The sequence below is a fragment of the Bactrocera tryoni genome, chromosome 3 (assembly GCF_016617805.1).
Source record: "Bactrocera tryoni isolate S06 chromosome 3, CSIRO_BtryS06_freeze2, whole genome shotgun sequence".
Classification (NCBI taxonomy): domain Eukaryota; kingdom Metazoa; phylum Arthropoda; class Insecta; order Diptera; family Tephritidae; genus Bactrocera; species Bactrocera tryoni.
Genome location: NC_052501.1, coordinates 78407156 through 78425508, shown reverse-complemented (window position 1 = coordinate 78425508; position 18353 = coordinate 78407156). Strand labels below are relative to the sequence as shown.

At 32.9% G+C, this 18353-nt stretch overlaps 2 protein-coding genes across 2 annotated transcripts in view; both read right to left on the bottom strand.

The window, feature by feature from the left end:
* LOC120770314 (MAP/microtubule affinity-regulating kinase 3) overlaps positions 1 to 18353 on the bottom strand; it is a 48242-nt gene that overhangs the window by 26765 nt on the left and 3124 nt on the right. The gene's annotated exons all lie outside the window — the stretch shown is intronic.
* On the bottom strand, positions 623 to 12511 carry LOC120770316. The gene is made up of 3 exons (XM_040097692.1): positions 12406 to 12511; positions 7980 to 9326; positions 623 to 3518 (listed from the first exon to the last, which is right to left on the bottom strand). The coding sequence occupies exons 2-3, from the start codon at positions 9123 to 9125 to the stop codon at positions 3417 to 3419; spliced, it is 1248 nt and encodes a 415-aa protein (XP_039953626.1). The 5' UTR covers positions 9126 to 9326; positions 12406 to 12511; the 3' UTR covers positions 623 to 3416.

Here is an 18353-nt window from a genome sequence, read left to right as displayed (position 1 = left end):
ATATGTATTTTATTAAATATTTTATATCAGTTCTCAAAGTAATTAACCAGAAAGTGTTAATCCGCGTATACACATCAACTCATGCTATACACTTTTTATCTTTACTTTCTAATTCTCACATTTCTGTTACTGTAACTAAAGGAAGTAGTTTTCTCCAGCATTAGCACAACAAAAAACCTGTGCAGTCAAATATTTGTTTTAGAATTAGTTTAACTATATAGTGCGTTGTTAAGTAACTTTCCACTGTCGCAAACGTGATTCGCATTAATGTGCATAGAACAAACATGGCGTTTTAAAATTAGAACATTAAATAAGTTGGGTCAATAATGTAGATTATACTCATTCGCAACAATTTATGTGACAACAAAGTCACAATTACTTTTGTTTACTAAAATAATTTACACAATTAACGGTTTCCGTCATATCACATTCAAATTTCTATAGATGTACATAACAATTATATTATATAATTAATATAAAATCTTATTGCTTCGTGCTTTAAAGTGCAGACCTTAAGGAAGTTGAGTTAAATATACATACATACTTGGTGAAATGTATGTGAGTTAACATTTTTTTAGCAAGTAATTTGGTGTTGTTTTAACATAAATAAATTAATAAATTAGTAACACACACAGCAATAAATTAGCAAAAATGAGTTTAGGAAATTAATGAATTTTCTCGCACTCGTCACTTATGTATACCTATGCCAATATTTTGATAACATTATCTTTGAATTTAATGAAATAGTATGTATTTATGTATTAAAATGTTCCGATTTAAGCTTTTTTCGACATTTTAATATTCATTTTGAGCTTTTTTCTGAAGATAATTGCATTGTGCGAAAAATTTTTGAAGGCATTCTATCAGCGATATGTCAACTTTGATAATTTTATGTGTATATAGACTTCCAATACGCTTAATTTAAATAATTACTTTTAAAACAAATATACATAAATTGTAGCGAAAAATCAATTCACAAAAGAATTTAACCTAATTAAATAACCCATAATCTATGTATATACACTGTTGCTCTTTTAATAAAACATTACGCATTGGTTTGACGTTTGGCCGTCACCAAAAACATGAGGTATAGTAAAAATAAATGCATGACATATATAAACCAAAATACAATTATATTTAGAAAACTGAAAAATTTATGCAATTAGAACGACGCTGTGTTCTAGTTATCAGTTCGTCATATACGTAATAAATATATGCGTATGCCTGGACGTAAATATAGTAAATATATGTATATATATGTATATGCGCATATGGAAAATTTCTATTCAAGGTCGCTTACTTTGCATTTCACGTGACCACTCACAATATTGCAGTATTAATTGTACGCTTTGTTTTTGCCATTTTTGAAGTATCTGCTCAATATTGGCTACTGCAAGCTTTTGCTTTTAAATCTAATCATAAATCGATGTGCATGAGTGGCAACACTAGGTTTGTAGCATAAACAAAAAACAGCTGTTCATTTTATAAATTTTAAGTTCACACATTTGTATTTAAATAGTAAATCGTGCGTGCGTGCGTGAACGCTATTCTAAATATATTGGATGGCATATAAATATATATTATTAGAGGAATATATAAATGTGTGGGTATGAGTATTGACTAGAAACAAGTTTTGGAGACACGCGCGAGCAAAAGAAAAAAGTAATTTGTGCAACAAGTCCCAGATATTAATATGTAAATAGCACAAAAATAGAAATAAAATGAAACTGAAGTTAGGAAACGTTTCACACATGTGAATAATTCATTTAGGCATGTTTGTATGTATATTTCCTTGTACGTACGAACGTTAATTTCTGTTCCTTATACTATATTGAACTAGCAGCCATTTTATTGTTTAGAGATAAGGTTAATATTACTCATGAATGTTTTGCTGATTGTGTGCTTCACGTTTTCTTAATTTATTACTATTTTTCTATATTTTTATACAAAAAGTAAAAATAAAAAAAAACAATAAAAACTTTCTTTGTTAATATGCAGTGTGTGAATGGAAAAAAAATATACAGTATTCTGATAACTCATGATCTGCACGTTTAAAGCACGCTCTTACAAAAGTTTACTGGTGTTCGGTGTTCTTACAACCTTATTAGCTAAATAGAATAAAGACAAGCTTAATAACTACCTTATAATTAGAACATATACATACAAAAGCCTATACGTATCTGTGGGTGTTTTTGTTAAAACAGCTTATGTTGAATGGGATATTAAAAACGATAAAAAAAAGGAAATTATATATAAGTGTATAAAAAAGTAATTATACAATCAAATTACAAACAGCTTGCGATGTTAGTATTCTATTAGACAAATGTTTTTAATAGCATAATGCCTTTGAATGCACAAATACGTTTCATTTAAAATTAGCAAATAAAGATTTAGCGCTAACGGTTAAAAAAATAAAAAAAAATTGATATTAAAAGAAAATAATAATTGACAAACGACTTTAATATGCGTGCCACTTCATTATCTCACGTGTGCGAATTCATATCTAGCTCATTACTCTGATAAAAAAATTGCATTTGTAACCGTTTAAAGGGAAAATCGCGCAATCTACCCATTAAATACAGATACATATGTATATGCTTATACGGTATATATGTATGTATATGTGAGCAACACAATAGATCTATATAGATTTTAGCCATTTAAAAATTGAATAAAATAAACGTGCGATAATCGATCTTAAAATCAAAATATTCAAAAGAAACACAGGTACTGTGTTTGGAAGAATACATTTGTTAAAAATTCGTGGAAAACTAATGACTCAGAACAGATATTAATCATCAATTTCTTCTAAACTGTGAAAGCAATCGCTGCTGTGCACATTTTTCAACAAAATTGTTATTAGTTTCACCGCCTGAGTGACATAATTGGAGAAAATCAAAACGTAGATGATTGGAGTCAGTTTATAACGGGTTTGGCACTTCAAATTAGTAATTAACTAATTATATATACATATGTATGTATGTATATCGAATGCTAAGCCTGCGCAGATGCAAGCTTGTTGTTTTGTGAAGGAAAATTTTCAGGGGTAATTGAAAAAGCATCTGCAGGTTTAAAATGAGCTACCTGTGATACTCGTAGAAAGAAATATAGATAGAAATATAGATGGTGGTGCACACTGCTATTTGTTGCGCCTCATTCGTAAATTCTTACAAGAAAATTACTTTTAAACGTATGTATATGCTATAATTTTGTATACTGAGTATTCTACAAAGATCCATTGCGCTGCAGTTAATTCAGTAATAAGATTTTTTGGGTGCAAATTTGACTTTTTTAGAGCTAAGCATGTTCTTTACAAATTATATATAGTAAACATTTTTTTTTGCCAAAATAATTGCACGGCACAAAATGCATAGCACTATCATACATGCGAAATTATACAGCTAATTTTGTTTTCATTAATAAAAAATATGCATAAGTTTATGTATGTAAATAACAAATAGTTTTTTTTTGCATTCGCTTAAAAGTATTTTAGGAATTAGGATGGGTAGCTGAAACATCTGAAATTAAATACAACAAAAAAATTAGCTTTCAGTTTACGATTCACTTGTTAAAGTACTACAAGTAGAAAAGAAGAACAATAAATGTTGTGCGAAGTAAGAATGCTTCAACAGTTAAAACCGATTAATTTGTACAGATTACAGACAAAGAAACGCTCAACATTAGCAAAACGGATGTACATTTTCGTAAATACATACATACATTTAGGAACTAAGTTAACTTAATGCATTAGCGATGCAATGTGCACAATGTTCTAATTGATATGTGATGTTTAGAAGATATGTATGTGTATTAAAAATTATATACATTTATATACATTTAGTTTTTAATAAGACAAACAAACACATGTGCTTATAAAACATATAAAAAGCTATTAGATATTAATTAACACTAACATAGTTATAAATACAAACATATAGTTAAAAGTAGTGTAAAAAACTCGATCTTATCACCAGAGACAAAACAAAAACAAAAAAAAAACAAGTGGGCTTTTGCAGTGATTGGCTGTAGCCAATTAAATATGTACATACACATACACAAAAAGTTATAAATGTTGTAATATACGCGCAAACACATTGTTTATCGCCGATGACTCACATTTTCTTAATTATTAGCTACATAGCGTATTGAATTGTATAACACCTTAAATGCATTTCTTTCATAATGTTTAAGGTAAAAAGATAAAGCTTCAAACGCATATGCATGTGTATTAAGATATTGCTCAATTTGGTCTACAGTCTCATGCAATGTGCGAGTTTTTTTGCGTAAGAACCAAAATATATTTTACAAAATTTCTGATACTTTTTTAATCAATGTTTAAAAAAGAAAAAAGTTTAAAAATCTCTAATTACAATTTTTCATTAAAATTCCAGCTCAATAATAATGTTCGCCAATGCAAAGCGAACAGTGAAATCAGTATACTATTGTAAGTAACGCTCGCGATAGCATGACGAATAGATACGACCGTAGCGAATGACGAATATCTATTTGAGATTCGGCTGTGCTGATGACTGGCGGCTATATAATGACATCCGTCAATTATAATGATGACTATCAATTGTACAAAACTCAATAAAAATCGTAAGTCATACACGCTAAGACCGCAACGCAGCGCACTAAGGTTCAAATATAGCGTACGCTTGAGTTAGCTGGCTTTCTTTTGCAAAGATAAATTCTGACACTTGACTTTCGAAATGATGAATGTGAATTTAATAAGGAATTCTTTAAACATCTGTGAATGGTGTAAATAAATAAAATTTACGTAGAATTGAAGAAGTGAAATCTCTAAAAATAATAAAAACCCAATAAATCAGTTAAATAAACCTTTTAAGAAAAAATTTAATCTTTAAAAGCAAAAAAATATTTTTTTTTAAATAATAAATTATTGATGAAGAAAGAAGCTATAAAAAAATATTTAAAAAAATATTATTTTTGGTAAAAATTCAAAAAAAAAAAATATTTTTAAGAAAAAATTAAAAAATAAATATTTTTTGGGAAAAATTTTACGACAAATTAAAAAAATATTACTTTTAAGAAAAATTTAAACTTTTCAAAAGATTAAATTAGATTTTCGAGGAAGAAAGAAGCTATAAAAAATATTTGGAAAAAAACATCAGATTATTTTTAAGAAAAAATGAAACATTTGAATTTTTTATTATTTTTTTTTGCAGAAACAATTATATTTTAGTGTTAAAAAATAAATATATTTCGAAGAAATTTGGAAAACTAAATTTAGAAAATAGTAATAACCATATATTGCTACAACAAAGAACCAACAACGTTATAATAAACAAGTTGTGAAAAAATTCTAGTTTTGAAAAGCCCATGACCGATTACAGCTTGCCCTTGAATATAAGAAACTAAACTTGTGGTTTTGCAAGAGTTTTTTGTACTTATTAGATCAGAAGTGATAAGAAAATTAAATATACAGAATAGAAGGAAACTGCAATAAAAACATTTCTCATTCTACAAAGTCCTAAATGTGAGCTTAAAAATAAAATAAAGCGCGTTTATCGCGGTGGGTAAAATAAACACAGACAGAAATAATCCCAAAATAAATTGAAACTTTACAATAACTAAAGAACCGCATTTTAACTTGCACGATACGGATGGCGTAAGAATAAACGATAGGAGGAAAATAAAAGTCTAAAAAAGGATTCGTACGGCAAGTGTAAAATATAATCAAATGCGTGTTTCGAGAACAGAGCGCAAAGAATTACACTCATTTTTAATTGGATATTCATTCATGCCTATCATAAAAAAGTTACGTCAAATGCCATAAAAAATTGATAAAATCTTCGGTTTCACATTCCATACTCAAGTTGTGTCCAAATAAAATCTTAGCTAAGCATTGTTGCAGACTGAGTAGTCGTTTAGCGTTTCGCAGTCAATGCTTAATTTTAATATGATATACATTTATTATGATATACATATGGCAACGTTATGGGAAACATATGTTTTAGAAATGTCATCCATAAAAATATGTTTGAATTATTTCAATTATAATAGATAATACATAAATTTGCAAGGAAAGTTATATCGAAAATGGTATAAAACCACAAAAGAACCCCGTATTTCAGCGCTAACGAGTCGGAGCACCTATTGCAACTGGTGGAAAAGTATAAAGCTGTCATCGAATGCAAGCGGACGGATATTTGCTCGAACGCTAAGAAAGATGACGCATGGAAGCGTAAACAAAAATCAGCTGTTACTTAAGCACTGCTTAAGGCTCCCTTTTCAGTACTTAAGCACAACTTAAGTATGAACAGTAAAACACTATTTCCTGAAAATCATGGATTTTTTTTTTTTAATTTCTGCTGCAACAGCAGCTAAAAACTAACTGTAAACAAAATTGTGACAGAAACTCTGGCAAATGAAGCGAAAACACACGCCTGTGGTACTTTAAAATGAATTCATCGTAAACGCATAAAGACACACAAAGGAAACTAGCGCAGTCTCTTGTGATGAGGCGAACTTTTTAATCTCAGTGAAATTGTCACTTTAGCAAAAGTTTGCTAGAATTGGAAAACAAGCGAAAAAAGTTTCGTTTCCAGTGACTATTTATGCTGATAAGAAATGGTGCGCAGTTGACCTCTACACGACAGTGTATTAATCAGATGAAAGTATATATATTTTGAGTTAATCTGAGTTCTATAGCTTATTTGCTTTTTTAAATTATTACGTTCTGCTGAAAAATAAATAATAAACTAATAATATTTGATTTCTTGCGATGGAATAATAATTTCATAAAATTCATTCAAAAATATTCAGGTTCAGATATTCAGTACTTGAAGGTCGTCGAATTGGCACCAGAGATAAAGCAGAGGATCTTAACACCTGTTGTTGTTTTTTTAACGGGTGCCTAATCCCCGTTAGGATGGTGAGGATTAGATGAATTGTCATCGAGATCATCCAACGGTAGGCCCCTCACCCCTTTATTAAGTGCGTTAATGCTAGACTTATACTAAAAGACTTAAATTTGTTTTCAAAAACCACCTCGAGCAGAAGTCACAAAAGAGTTCGTCAAACGCATTCTTACTGGTTACGAGATGTGGGTTTATGAATATGGCGTGGAAACTGTCGGCAATTCCAGCGAATGGCGCTCCAAAAATGTGCCGAAACCGAAAAAACCAAAACTCGAAATTCAGTCAAGACTTATAACAAATGCATGGAAAATAGGAATAATTCGAAATTCAGTCGAGGTTCGAGTGAGTCGAGAGGAAAAATGGCATTAACCTTTGGAATTTTTTTATTGACTCAGGAGCCTATTTCGAAAGCGACAATAGAGATTTGTATTAAAATACGTGAAAATTGAGTTTTTATTTGTCAGTCCGGGTCAAATTTGATCAGCTGGTATGCATTTTTTTTATGTATCTATGAGAATTTTTTCATTTGTATTATTATTTTTTGAAAATTTAAATTCACGAAATATTCAATTTCGAAGTGTTGTTGAGTATACCATAAGCATTTTATTTTTAATTTTTTTTTCACTAGAATATAGACAAGAAACCCATGAAAACCCTAGATAATGTAAAAACTAATAAACAGAACAGCGCAGAATTTTGTTTGATATATCCGAAAAATCATGAGTTGAAGCATAAGAAAAAGGTTCGACTAAAGCACGCTGAAATGTAACTACGATGTGAGAATGTACACTTAAACTGTAATATAAAATGTAACAAATTGTTGCATATTGATAAAAAAAAAACCTTAAAACTACCACCATTGAGCGCATAACCACTAATTGATGTTTACAGATATACTTGTATTAACGGTATTGTAACATTTTCACCACTCGAAAGCTAAATTACTTATAAAAGTACAAGATTTCGCCAAACTATACTAAACTTAATTATGTAAAGAACTAGTAAATAGTAGATATGTAGAGTATGGGCCTATGTACTGCTTAACCTGCATACAAGCACATACACGCGCACGCACGAGCACACCAGCATACATACCCTTGAACGCCCACTGCGCGTGCCATCCGCCGTGTTCGACGCTGAAGAATCTTTATTTTTGGAACGTTCCGCTTTGCTGGTAGCTATTATTGGCAAACCGCCACCTTCCATCATGGTTACAACAACTTTATTGTTACGACTACCCGCCGTTATATTGCTGCCACTAGGTGTTTTGCCACCACCCGGTAGTGTGGTTGGGCTATTCTCTTGTATTGTTGATGGAAAACGCGCCTTACGTCCACGACTCGATTTCAATTCTTTATCCTTCCCTCGTTCCTTGTCCAATTCCTTCAATGTAGCGGGCGTATGACTTTTGGAACGTTTCAAAAAACGTAACATATGATTTTTTATACGCGTCGAACTGCCGCTAGCATCGCCGCGTTGATGCAATTTGCCGCCATTCGAACCGCCATTGATGAGACTACTACTTGGCGGCTCAATGCGTCGAAATGTGCCATCGGCAGCGCGCACATAACAGCCATCCGTCATTTTGTGGTATGAATCGGACGGTAATTTATGGAAATTTCCATTCGGACTGCGATAATAACAATTGTTTGTTTTGTGATATCTATCGGCGATGGTTAAATGCCCTGACGTCTTGTTCTTGGATGCGCTGCCGCCATCTGTGACCGTAGCGCTCGCCGTTACATTCTCCGTTGACGGTATTGGTGTTGTGGCGTACGGTGGTGTAGCGGTTGCAGGCACTGTTGTCGTCAACAAGTTGCTGTTGGACCATGTGTCATTGGCGTCATCACCGCTGCCAATGCCACCGCCAACACCGCCAATACTACTCGCGTCTTTGTCTTTACTACTGAATATATCACTGGTATTTAAATCTATGCGCTTGCCAATCTCACTAATCGTAACTGGCCGGCCATTGGCGAGACCTTTGAGGCGCGGATTGCCAACGCGCAACAGCGACGAGTCCTCGCCTGTTGCCGTTGGCGGTTCCAAGGTGGAATGACTGTTGTTGTGCACCTTCGACTTGCGTATGGAATGACTGCGATTGCTGAAATGTGTGGCGGTCGACAGGCGATTCTCATTGTTTCTTTTGTCGTGATGGCTGGATAATTGGCCCATAACTTGTTTTATATTATATATGACAACTTTAACATACACCTCTCGCCCCAGTTCAACTTTGCACATATTGGCATAAGTGAAGCTTGGCACTATGCACTTGTTTCTTTTGTTGTTGCTGCTGTTGTTGTTTCGTTTTATTTCAGTTTTGTAGACAAAACTTGTTGGAACATTTTTAATGCTCTCATTTACTTATATATACATACATATATACATATAATTATAAATTTTTGGCATAAAAATCACAAAACTGTTGACTGTTTACTTCAACTAAATTTTAAAGAATATAAATTTACATTGTAATTGATTTCACGACGCGCGTAAATTGAAATTTGATCTTAAAAAATATGATTTTATTTATTTCTCAAGCACCCAAACGCACACAAGCGCAGAAATTGTGATTTTTTGTATTCTTTATATTTTTATTGTTTGTAAACCTTTGTTAACTGTTACAAACGGCATTAGCTGTCAAGCAAGCACGCACTTTTTAACAATTTCCGCATCTCTACCTTTCTACATAGACATGTGTTTGTGTAAGTATAAATATAATTTTTAGTTTCAGTAAACTTCAGACGCTGATAATATTCGATGCAAAAGAGACAACTGAAATTGCCAAGCCGAGTCTTACACATATTTCGCCTTATTGCTTGGATGTCATCGCTATCTTCTTTATTCTTCTTATTCTTTGGCGCTGACACACAAATATAACTCCACTTGACTTCGTTGGGAACTTCACTTTCTGCTTTCCGGCAGCTCCGCGTTCCTGTGCATATACATATGTGTGTGTGTGCCTTTTCGTTACATTTTCGAAAATACCAGTCTTACGTTGCACGGCTGGCAGTTAGTAAGCTTTATTGAGCTTGGGTTTTGTCTAAATCAGCGCTTAAATCAACTGCGTCGCATAAAATGATGGCATACACACACACTTTTGTGCGCGTCTGTGTGCGTTCTGCGCTCAGACTGGAGGAATTATTGTTTTTTTCTTTTGAATTGCTGTTGGGTGGTTTGTTGATCGGCGCGGCTAAGACCACGAATAAACACCGCACACATATCTCGTGAATTAGAAGAGTGTGGGTACATGTCGGTAGATACATAGGTAGGTAGGTAGACAGAAAAGCTCGAAAGATTGTAGATTAAAAGACAGCAAAGCAAAAATATCGCTAAACAATGAGAAAACGAAAAAAGCTTAGCTACAGACCTACGATTACTAAACGGTGCTTCAGAAAGCTAACTTGTTTAATATATTTTATATATGTATGTATGTGTTGGTGTGTGTAGTTTAGTAAGGCAAGAATTTATTTATTTTTTTAATTTTAAACTTTAATTCAAAAACCAAATTAAATTTTCATAAGAAAGGAATTAAACATTTTCTTAATTAAATATTTTACTGCACAGCAAAACAAATTTTAAGACATAACCCAAAATTAAATTTATATAAAATTTAAATATTTCTAAAAAAATAAATAAATTTTAAATTTTTTAAATTCAATTTTAAATATTTTAAAATTAATTGTTTTTTAATTAAAATTTAAATGAAATATTTTTTTAATTAAAATGGAAATTAAATATATTTTTTTAAATTAAAAACAACAATAATTTTTAATAAAAAAGTATAAAAGAAAAATATAAGAAAAAAATTATAAAAAGAAAAAAATTCCTTTTTAATATTTGATTTCACTTTTTTTCACAGAATTCGCAATAACTTTAGCAATTGCATAAACTAACGCAATTTTTGAACTCCGGCTTTTAGCGCATACTGCAACATTACGTCAACTACATGCACACAAAAAACTATATAAATACACACAAAGTTGTTTTACACAGTGCTACAAGTGTGGTTTAGCCACAAGCAAGTAGTCGGTCTGCTAATTTAAAAAAATAATAATAATAATAAGAGATACCCTACACAAATAAGAAAGTTGCCATACCAGAACTTGATTTTGGGCGTTGAGTTTGTATGACAGTTACGAGGCTATAGTGTCCGATCTGAAAATTTTATTTGAAGATTGTAGCGTTGCCTTGGGCAGTATGCTATGTCAAATTTGAGTTGAAGATACCTCGTCACATACAAATGTTTGTCATACAAGAACTTGATTTTGAGCGTTCAGTTTGTATGGCAGCTATTTGCTATAGTGAGCCGATATTGGCGGTTTCGAGAAATGAGAAGCTTTTTGGGGAGTAAAGGATGTGTGCAAAATTTTAGACCAATATCTCAAAAACTTGTGTATATACAGACATACATGCGGACATGAATTAAACGACTCAGAATTTTATAATAATCTTAGATGTTAGAAACAGAAACATCGTGGCAGGCAAATTTAATATATTATACTAATAAATGCTGTTCAGGGTATAAAAAAGCAATAATATTTGTAGGAGCTTTCAACTAGCGATATTTTGCTTTGTTGCTGTCTATTTAGTCTATCGTTTTCACTTTGCGCCATCATACTTATAGATTAGAGGGGATTCTTATGCACCATTTTTCACAACGCGTTTACGCTTTTTACGCTCTTTAACATACATTGAACTGTATGAACACATACATATGTACATGTGTGTATGTGTGTTTGTATGTTTGTTGTGTTGTGCCGTACTATTTCACTTCACGCAAAGCGTATAACGTACAAATTAAAAGAAGAAACACACAAAAAATAGCACTTATTCACACTTGATAAATTTTTGATGTACATTATATACCATACATACATTATATGTAGTATAAGGCTATAGTCTACGAGCTTATTACGTAAAGTAAGTTAATCAAATTTTTTATTAAAACACATTAGACACAAAGATTGCATGCAAAAAGTAACAAAAAAAAAAGAGTAGAAAAAAAGGCAATATTGAAGAAAAAAATTAAAGAAACTTGAAATCACTTAGTGTAGCAAAGCTCTTTTTGTATTCCAATTCAACTTATGACTAATGGTGAGCAGCGGGTATAGGTGTAACTTATGCACATAAGCAGCGCCGCAGCGTGTGTATATTTTTCTTTCATCAATTTATTCAAATCAATTTAGTTTTCACAGACTTTAATGAATTCCACGCTTCGAATTGTGAATTGTGTAGCGAATTTGGTTATAAAATTTTACACATTTCCAGCTACCGGACCAACAGTCAGGCAGCAGCACTTGTTGATTAAATTATTTTAAATATGTACATATGTACGTCGCTATATGCGAACATACATATTTTTATGCGATATATAATATATATAATCTACGCTTAGCTTAGCACACAATCACACGTACAATCACCACACAGGTATACACATATTTACACATACATAAGTATATGTATAAATATATATATATTTATTATTATTAATATTATAAAAAAATAGTTATTGTACGCGCAGCACCGAACCGTTGAACGCTTCAACAACGAAAATTTTATTATAATACGAAGGCTTTAAACGTCGCCATGATACTGAGAAGTCTATTCAATTTAGACTTGTTCTCATACCACTGTCTGGCTGCTCGTACACTGGCTGGCTGTGCTCCGGCTCTAGCACTGGCTCGGGCCAGCACGCACACTTTTCCCATATACTCTTTACATGCATGCACACTCACACACACGCACACATCTAAAGCAGACAGAAGGTAGTTAAGTCACACAAAGACTCGATGTACATATGTATGTATAGTGTTGTTGAATAGAAATTTTTAATTCTCGACATTTTTTTTTTTGATTTTGCAATTCTCAAACATGTACAAAAGAGAACGTTGCGTTGAAAAGCTCTCACTTCGATGAGGAAACTAATTTAGATTGAGACAAGTGTAAATATGAGCCACAAGCCACAAGTCAGAAGTCATCAGCAACAGACAATACAAGTACATACATATATCTGTATATAACGAGTAATTTTTAACTTTTTTGTGTTTTCTATTATGTATGTTATGTCCCAGTAAACAACGTGCATTAAAAAATAATACAAAATAAAAATTTAATCTAATTAATGCGCCATAAATAGTCATCATGTAGTCAAAAATAGCTGCAAAAATGGCAGTAAAATTTTTAATAAACAAAAATAATAATAATAGGCAGAGTTGCAAATAATGCATTAAAAGTATAGGTGAATTAACGTTTGAATTACATTTATAGATTGGGATTAAAAATTAAAAATATTTAAAAATAAATACGGGATTAAAAAATAAAAAAAAAATGAATCCGAAATACGAGTTTAAAAAAAATCCCAAGCTCGGGATTAAAAAAAATAATCCTAACATCGGGAATTAAAAAAATAATAATAACTAAAAAATATTAATCCCAAATACGTGATTGAAAAAAAAATTAATTCCAAACACGAGATTTAAATAAAAACATCGGAATTTATATCATTCAAAATTTTTTAACAAGTAGAAAAAAAAAATTAATACATTTTTTTTAATCAAAAAAATTGCAACTCTGGTGTCAAATAATACATTAAAAACACATTTGTACTAAAATGTAACATTATTTTTTTTTTTGTTACAACTATAGTATTAATTAAAAATATTTTTTTTAATTTTTAATAATAAAAACCGGATTGACAAATTAAAGAAAATGTTTAATCTAAAAAAACGGGTAGAAATTTTAACCCTAAATATTCAGTCCGAAAAAAAATATTAAGCTCAAGTTTATAATTTAAAAAAGTTTGTATTGGAATATTAAATGATTTCGCGCTTGCGTACTTCGTGAGCTACCACTTTACCTATTTTTGTACAAGGAGAGCTTATTATACCCTGAAAAGGATATAATATAATGTATTAAGTTTGCATGAAGTTTCTAACGTCTAGAAGCACACCTTGGAGACCCTAAAAAATACAGATATAAATGATCAGCATGATGAGGTCAGGTGCTTTAGCTATATCTGTCTTTATATACACGAATTAGTCGCTCAGTTTTTAAAATATCGATTTGAAATTATGCACCCATTCATTTCTCTCCACGAAGCTGTTCATTTATCGGAACCACCAGTATCAGTTTTCTCGGCAAGAAGCTGCTTTCATTTGTCGAAACTGCCAATATCGGACCACAAAAGCTATATCATGCTTAAAAAAATTTGACATGATACGAGTTGACAGTCCTTGATAAAAAATCTCGGTCCGTTCCGGTTACGTAGACGCACTGTCGTGGGAACGGATGGGTTATTGTCTAAGGCAATGCTGCAATCTCCTCAAAAATTCTTCCAAGTTTTCTCGAAAGTTTATGGGGTTACGTCCATCAAAACTTGGTAAGTGCACACAACTGGACATTGCTGCATGCATGTGGACTTGTTTGAATGCTTATAAGTATGTGTTTCAATGTGAACACACACATACACATACGCGCGGCATGTGTTTGTGCAATCGTCTGTCGAAGCTACACATTTTTTTTTTTCAAAATCAACTAAGTTTGTTATTTTTACTTTTATTGCAAAATGCAGGCACAACAGTGTCGGCTAATGTATGCACACGAAGGCACTTGTGGGTGCATACGATGTGTTTGTTTGTATGTGTGCGGTTTAAGCTCTGGCGCATAACCTCTGTGACAAGCTGCTCTCAATTTGCAAAAAACTCGCGCTTAATTTTAGAAACAACCATCTGGTATGTACTAGCAGATGAGCTAGTAAAGGTATATACATATGTACATACTTGGTGTACATTTATGTAAGTAACCAAATAAATATTATTATGCGATCGTGGTTGTGTTGAATTTTCCACTTAGCGTACTTGAGGCGCTCATATTCTCAACGACAACAACAACAAATAGAACAACATCAACAGTGGTGTTGAAGAGAGTATCGGTCGGGTCTATGTCAACAATTAAACTATCCATCCAATGTGTCCAGTAGAGATTTGGCCTCTCTCACTCTTCCAACTGAGTGCCATTCATAGAGCACTTAGCACTTTGCTTTTCATTATCTTATGCTTTGCTTCTTATACATATTGCTGACGCCAGCTAATAATACAACATACAAGGCATATGTGTATATATGAGAAACCCTAAGTGTATGCTTACATATTTATACTAAAATATATATGTGCGAATAGATGATTTCTGCCTAAGTGGATGTATACGATTATGTATGTATTTATGTATGTATGTAGCATGAAAGCACTATTACTCACACACATATGTATATACATATATATGTATATACATATATGCTAATGTCTAAAAAGCTTATCTTTTGATTTATCTTTTGTCGTTATCTTTGTTAAAATGACAACAGAAGCAAATATACACGGGTAAGGAAATGTGATAACGCTGTGCTGTGATACTACACACACAGGTGAACATATTAGCGCCCATATATACACCTATAGAAAAATAACTAACTACATACGTATGCATGTATGTACCTGAAACTTACAACCGGTCATGATCGAACAACTTTATTTCAGCAACTAGACTTGGTATTTTTATCGTGAGAATTAGCAGTTACATATGTACGTATGTACATATGCATATTCCCAAAAAGTCTTCACATGTACTAGTCAGCTGTATGTATGTATGTATTTATATATGCATTTAAGGTAAGGTAGGTTGGTTTTGTACCCAAAATGGGGCACGTGGCACACTTAGCAATTTCTAACTTTTTATTATTTATTTTCCCGAAAGCTTCTATGTTGTCTAATTAGTGTTTTAAAGCTGCGTAAGTACACTTGCACCGAGCTGTTTGTGCGCATACACGCATGCATAGGTAAGCATATACATATGTATGGTGCCAAATTTGTGGCATCCCGTCTATATACTTACTATATAATAAAAGTTTGAGCTTGCAAGAAAGCTTAGTATACATTTTAACAGCATAATAGACGACTTAGTTATAACAACTTGATTATAAGCATTTCACTGTTAGATTTATTAAATAAAACGAAAAAAACGAACCCATACTCGTAATACCCTTAACAGCTGGTTAAGAGTACCTAATCCACGTTAGGATGTTAAGGATTAGATAGGTTGTCGTAGACGTCATACAACGGTAGGCCCAGTAAACGTATTGTTTCGACGGGGTCGGAACAAAGGGAGAAGTGTATCAGATGAGTAGGTTTAGCAGGCTATGCAAAGAGGTGGCCAGTGTCATGCGGGGACTCATTGCTCGCTGGATATATATTTAATATGTCAGGGTCTATTCTGGTTAAGTAGGAATTTAACCTGCTACAGTATCCAGAACGAAACTGCGCGAGGGTCACTCTCGTTTCTTCCAGCAACTCGAGCTTCTCGTCTGCAATGGGTGGTGGTTTGACCCAAGTACGCCATTCACTGAAAGGGAGTCGGTGAAGGTGTTGGTGGCTCCACTGTGAATGGCGGTCAGTGCTTGTTGGAAGTTAGTTGCGTCCGAAGTTTGGTCGACGTATTGTTTGATGCCGTCGGCGTAGTTAAGGAATGACCTCTTGATGCTCCTAGGAGGCGGTTCCCCTCCAAGCAGTTGCTGCTGGGGTGTTTTCGCAGAAAGGTGCGGCTTAGTTAAGGACCGGTCGACCGATTGCCTTGTAAGTTACCAACAACGTTTCCTTGTCGTTTCCCCATGTACTGCCGGCTAGCGACCTGAGGATTTTGTTGCCGCTCTGTACATTTGCGATAATCGCGGTCATATAAGGTGTGAAAGAGCACAGACTGTCGAAAGTCAGAATGTTAACGCCATCGACTGAAATATTAAGGTCCAATTTGTACTCCTGGCCAGTTTGTGTATATGGTCGCTGTGGGTTTAGTGGCGGAAAGTGTTAAGACCGATTTTGATCGGTCAATTTGTATGGTAACTATGCATTGTGTTAATTAATCATGTAATAATGGAAATATGTGCATAAAAGATAAATTGCAGTAATTGCAATTTGTAATACAATTAGTTTAACTCATATGAATATATTAAGCAAACATAGGACGCTTTCAGAAACTAAATTACCCCAAGTGATCACAAAGCCATATACATATGTACTAATTTGCGTCATTTAATGTAATCCAACCCTATGTGTATATTTGTTTTTTGTTCTTTTCGCCACTATCTGCATACACATATATGCACATGTAAGTATATATGCTCGTGACAATTGCTTTGAAGTGCGCTCTCTACCTTTCTTTATCTTATCTCTCATTTATTATCTGACAACGTATCCACATACAAATATACATACGTATATTTGTAGAATAAATTTCTGAAGATGTTTCTCGTGGCTGTAAATCTGTTTCGTATGCATACATACATACAAGTACAACTTATTCAACAATTTACATGCCCTTCTTATGAGATATTAGGATAATTTAATATTGTCATGTTATTTAATATAATTTAAAACATTGTGATATAGTATATACCTACATATACTACATTTTAATATCATGTAGGTATCTAAAAAAATATGTACAGATGTGTGTACTTCTAGTACTACGATGTGTTGGCTAAACAATTTTTTATAATACTGGCGCCATGACACAAACAACGGTCGAATGACGTTGGAACTTTTCCGGAACATCCAAAATGCACGCAAATATGGTATATGCATATAATTACGTATGTGGTCTAACTTAATCAGGAGAAGTGTCAGAAATTTAAGTGAGAGCAGTGAATGATAAAAGCTTTGAAATTTCTTTCTTGATTTGCGGTCAGTTTGTATGGCAGCTATATGCTATAAGGATCCGATCTGAATACTATCTTCGGGCATTGTTTCGGACAATCACCTAATTTCGTGAAGATATATTGCCAAAATGAAAGTTATCCACACAAGAACTTGATTTTGATCGGTCAGTTGGCATGGTAGCTATACCATTGCCGCGACCGTCCAGTCTACGTAACCGGAACGGACCCGGATTTTTATCCGGCCAAGGACTGTCAAACCGGCAGCATTTCTCCAAAATACTTCATACTGCAACAATAATGGCACTTGTTTGCTAGATTGGTCCGATACTGAGACTTCCTGCAATTGTGGAGAAATAGACTTGTACGAAATTTCAGATCGATATCTCAACAACTGACAGGGACTAGTTCGTATATTTTCAGATGGACGGATATGGCTAAATCGACTCAGCACGTCACACCGATTATTTATATACATATATACTCTAAAGGGGTCCGTCCGACGTTTTCTTTTGGATGTTATAAACTTAAAAGAAGGAAATAATAAGCAAATGACAATAAAAATAGTATAGAGTTTAGTAACTTAGCTTAAAGACAGGCATTGAAACCATTTCCGCGACAAACGAATATAGTTAGTCGGCATAGACCCGGATTTTTTATCCGGCTAAGTACTGTCAAATCGGCAGCATTAACCAAATTATTACAGGTATGGATTATGCCGCTATAAAACAAAAATAACAGACACAGGACTCAGATAACTA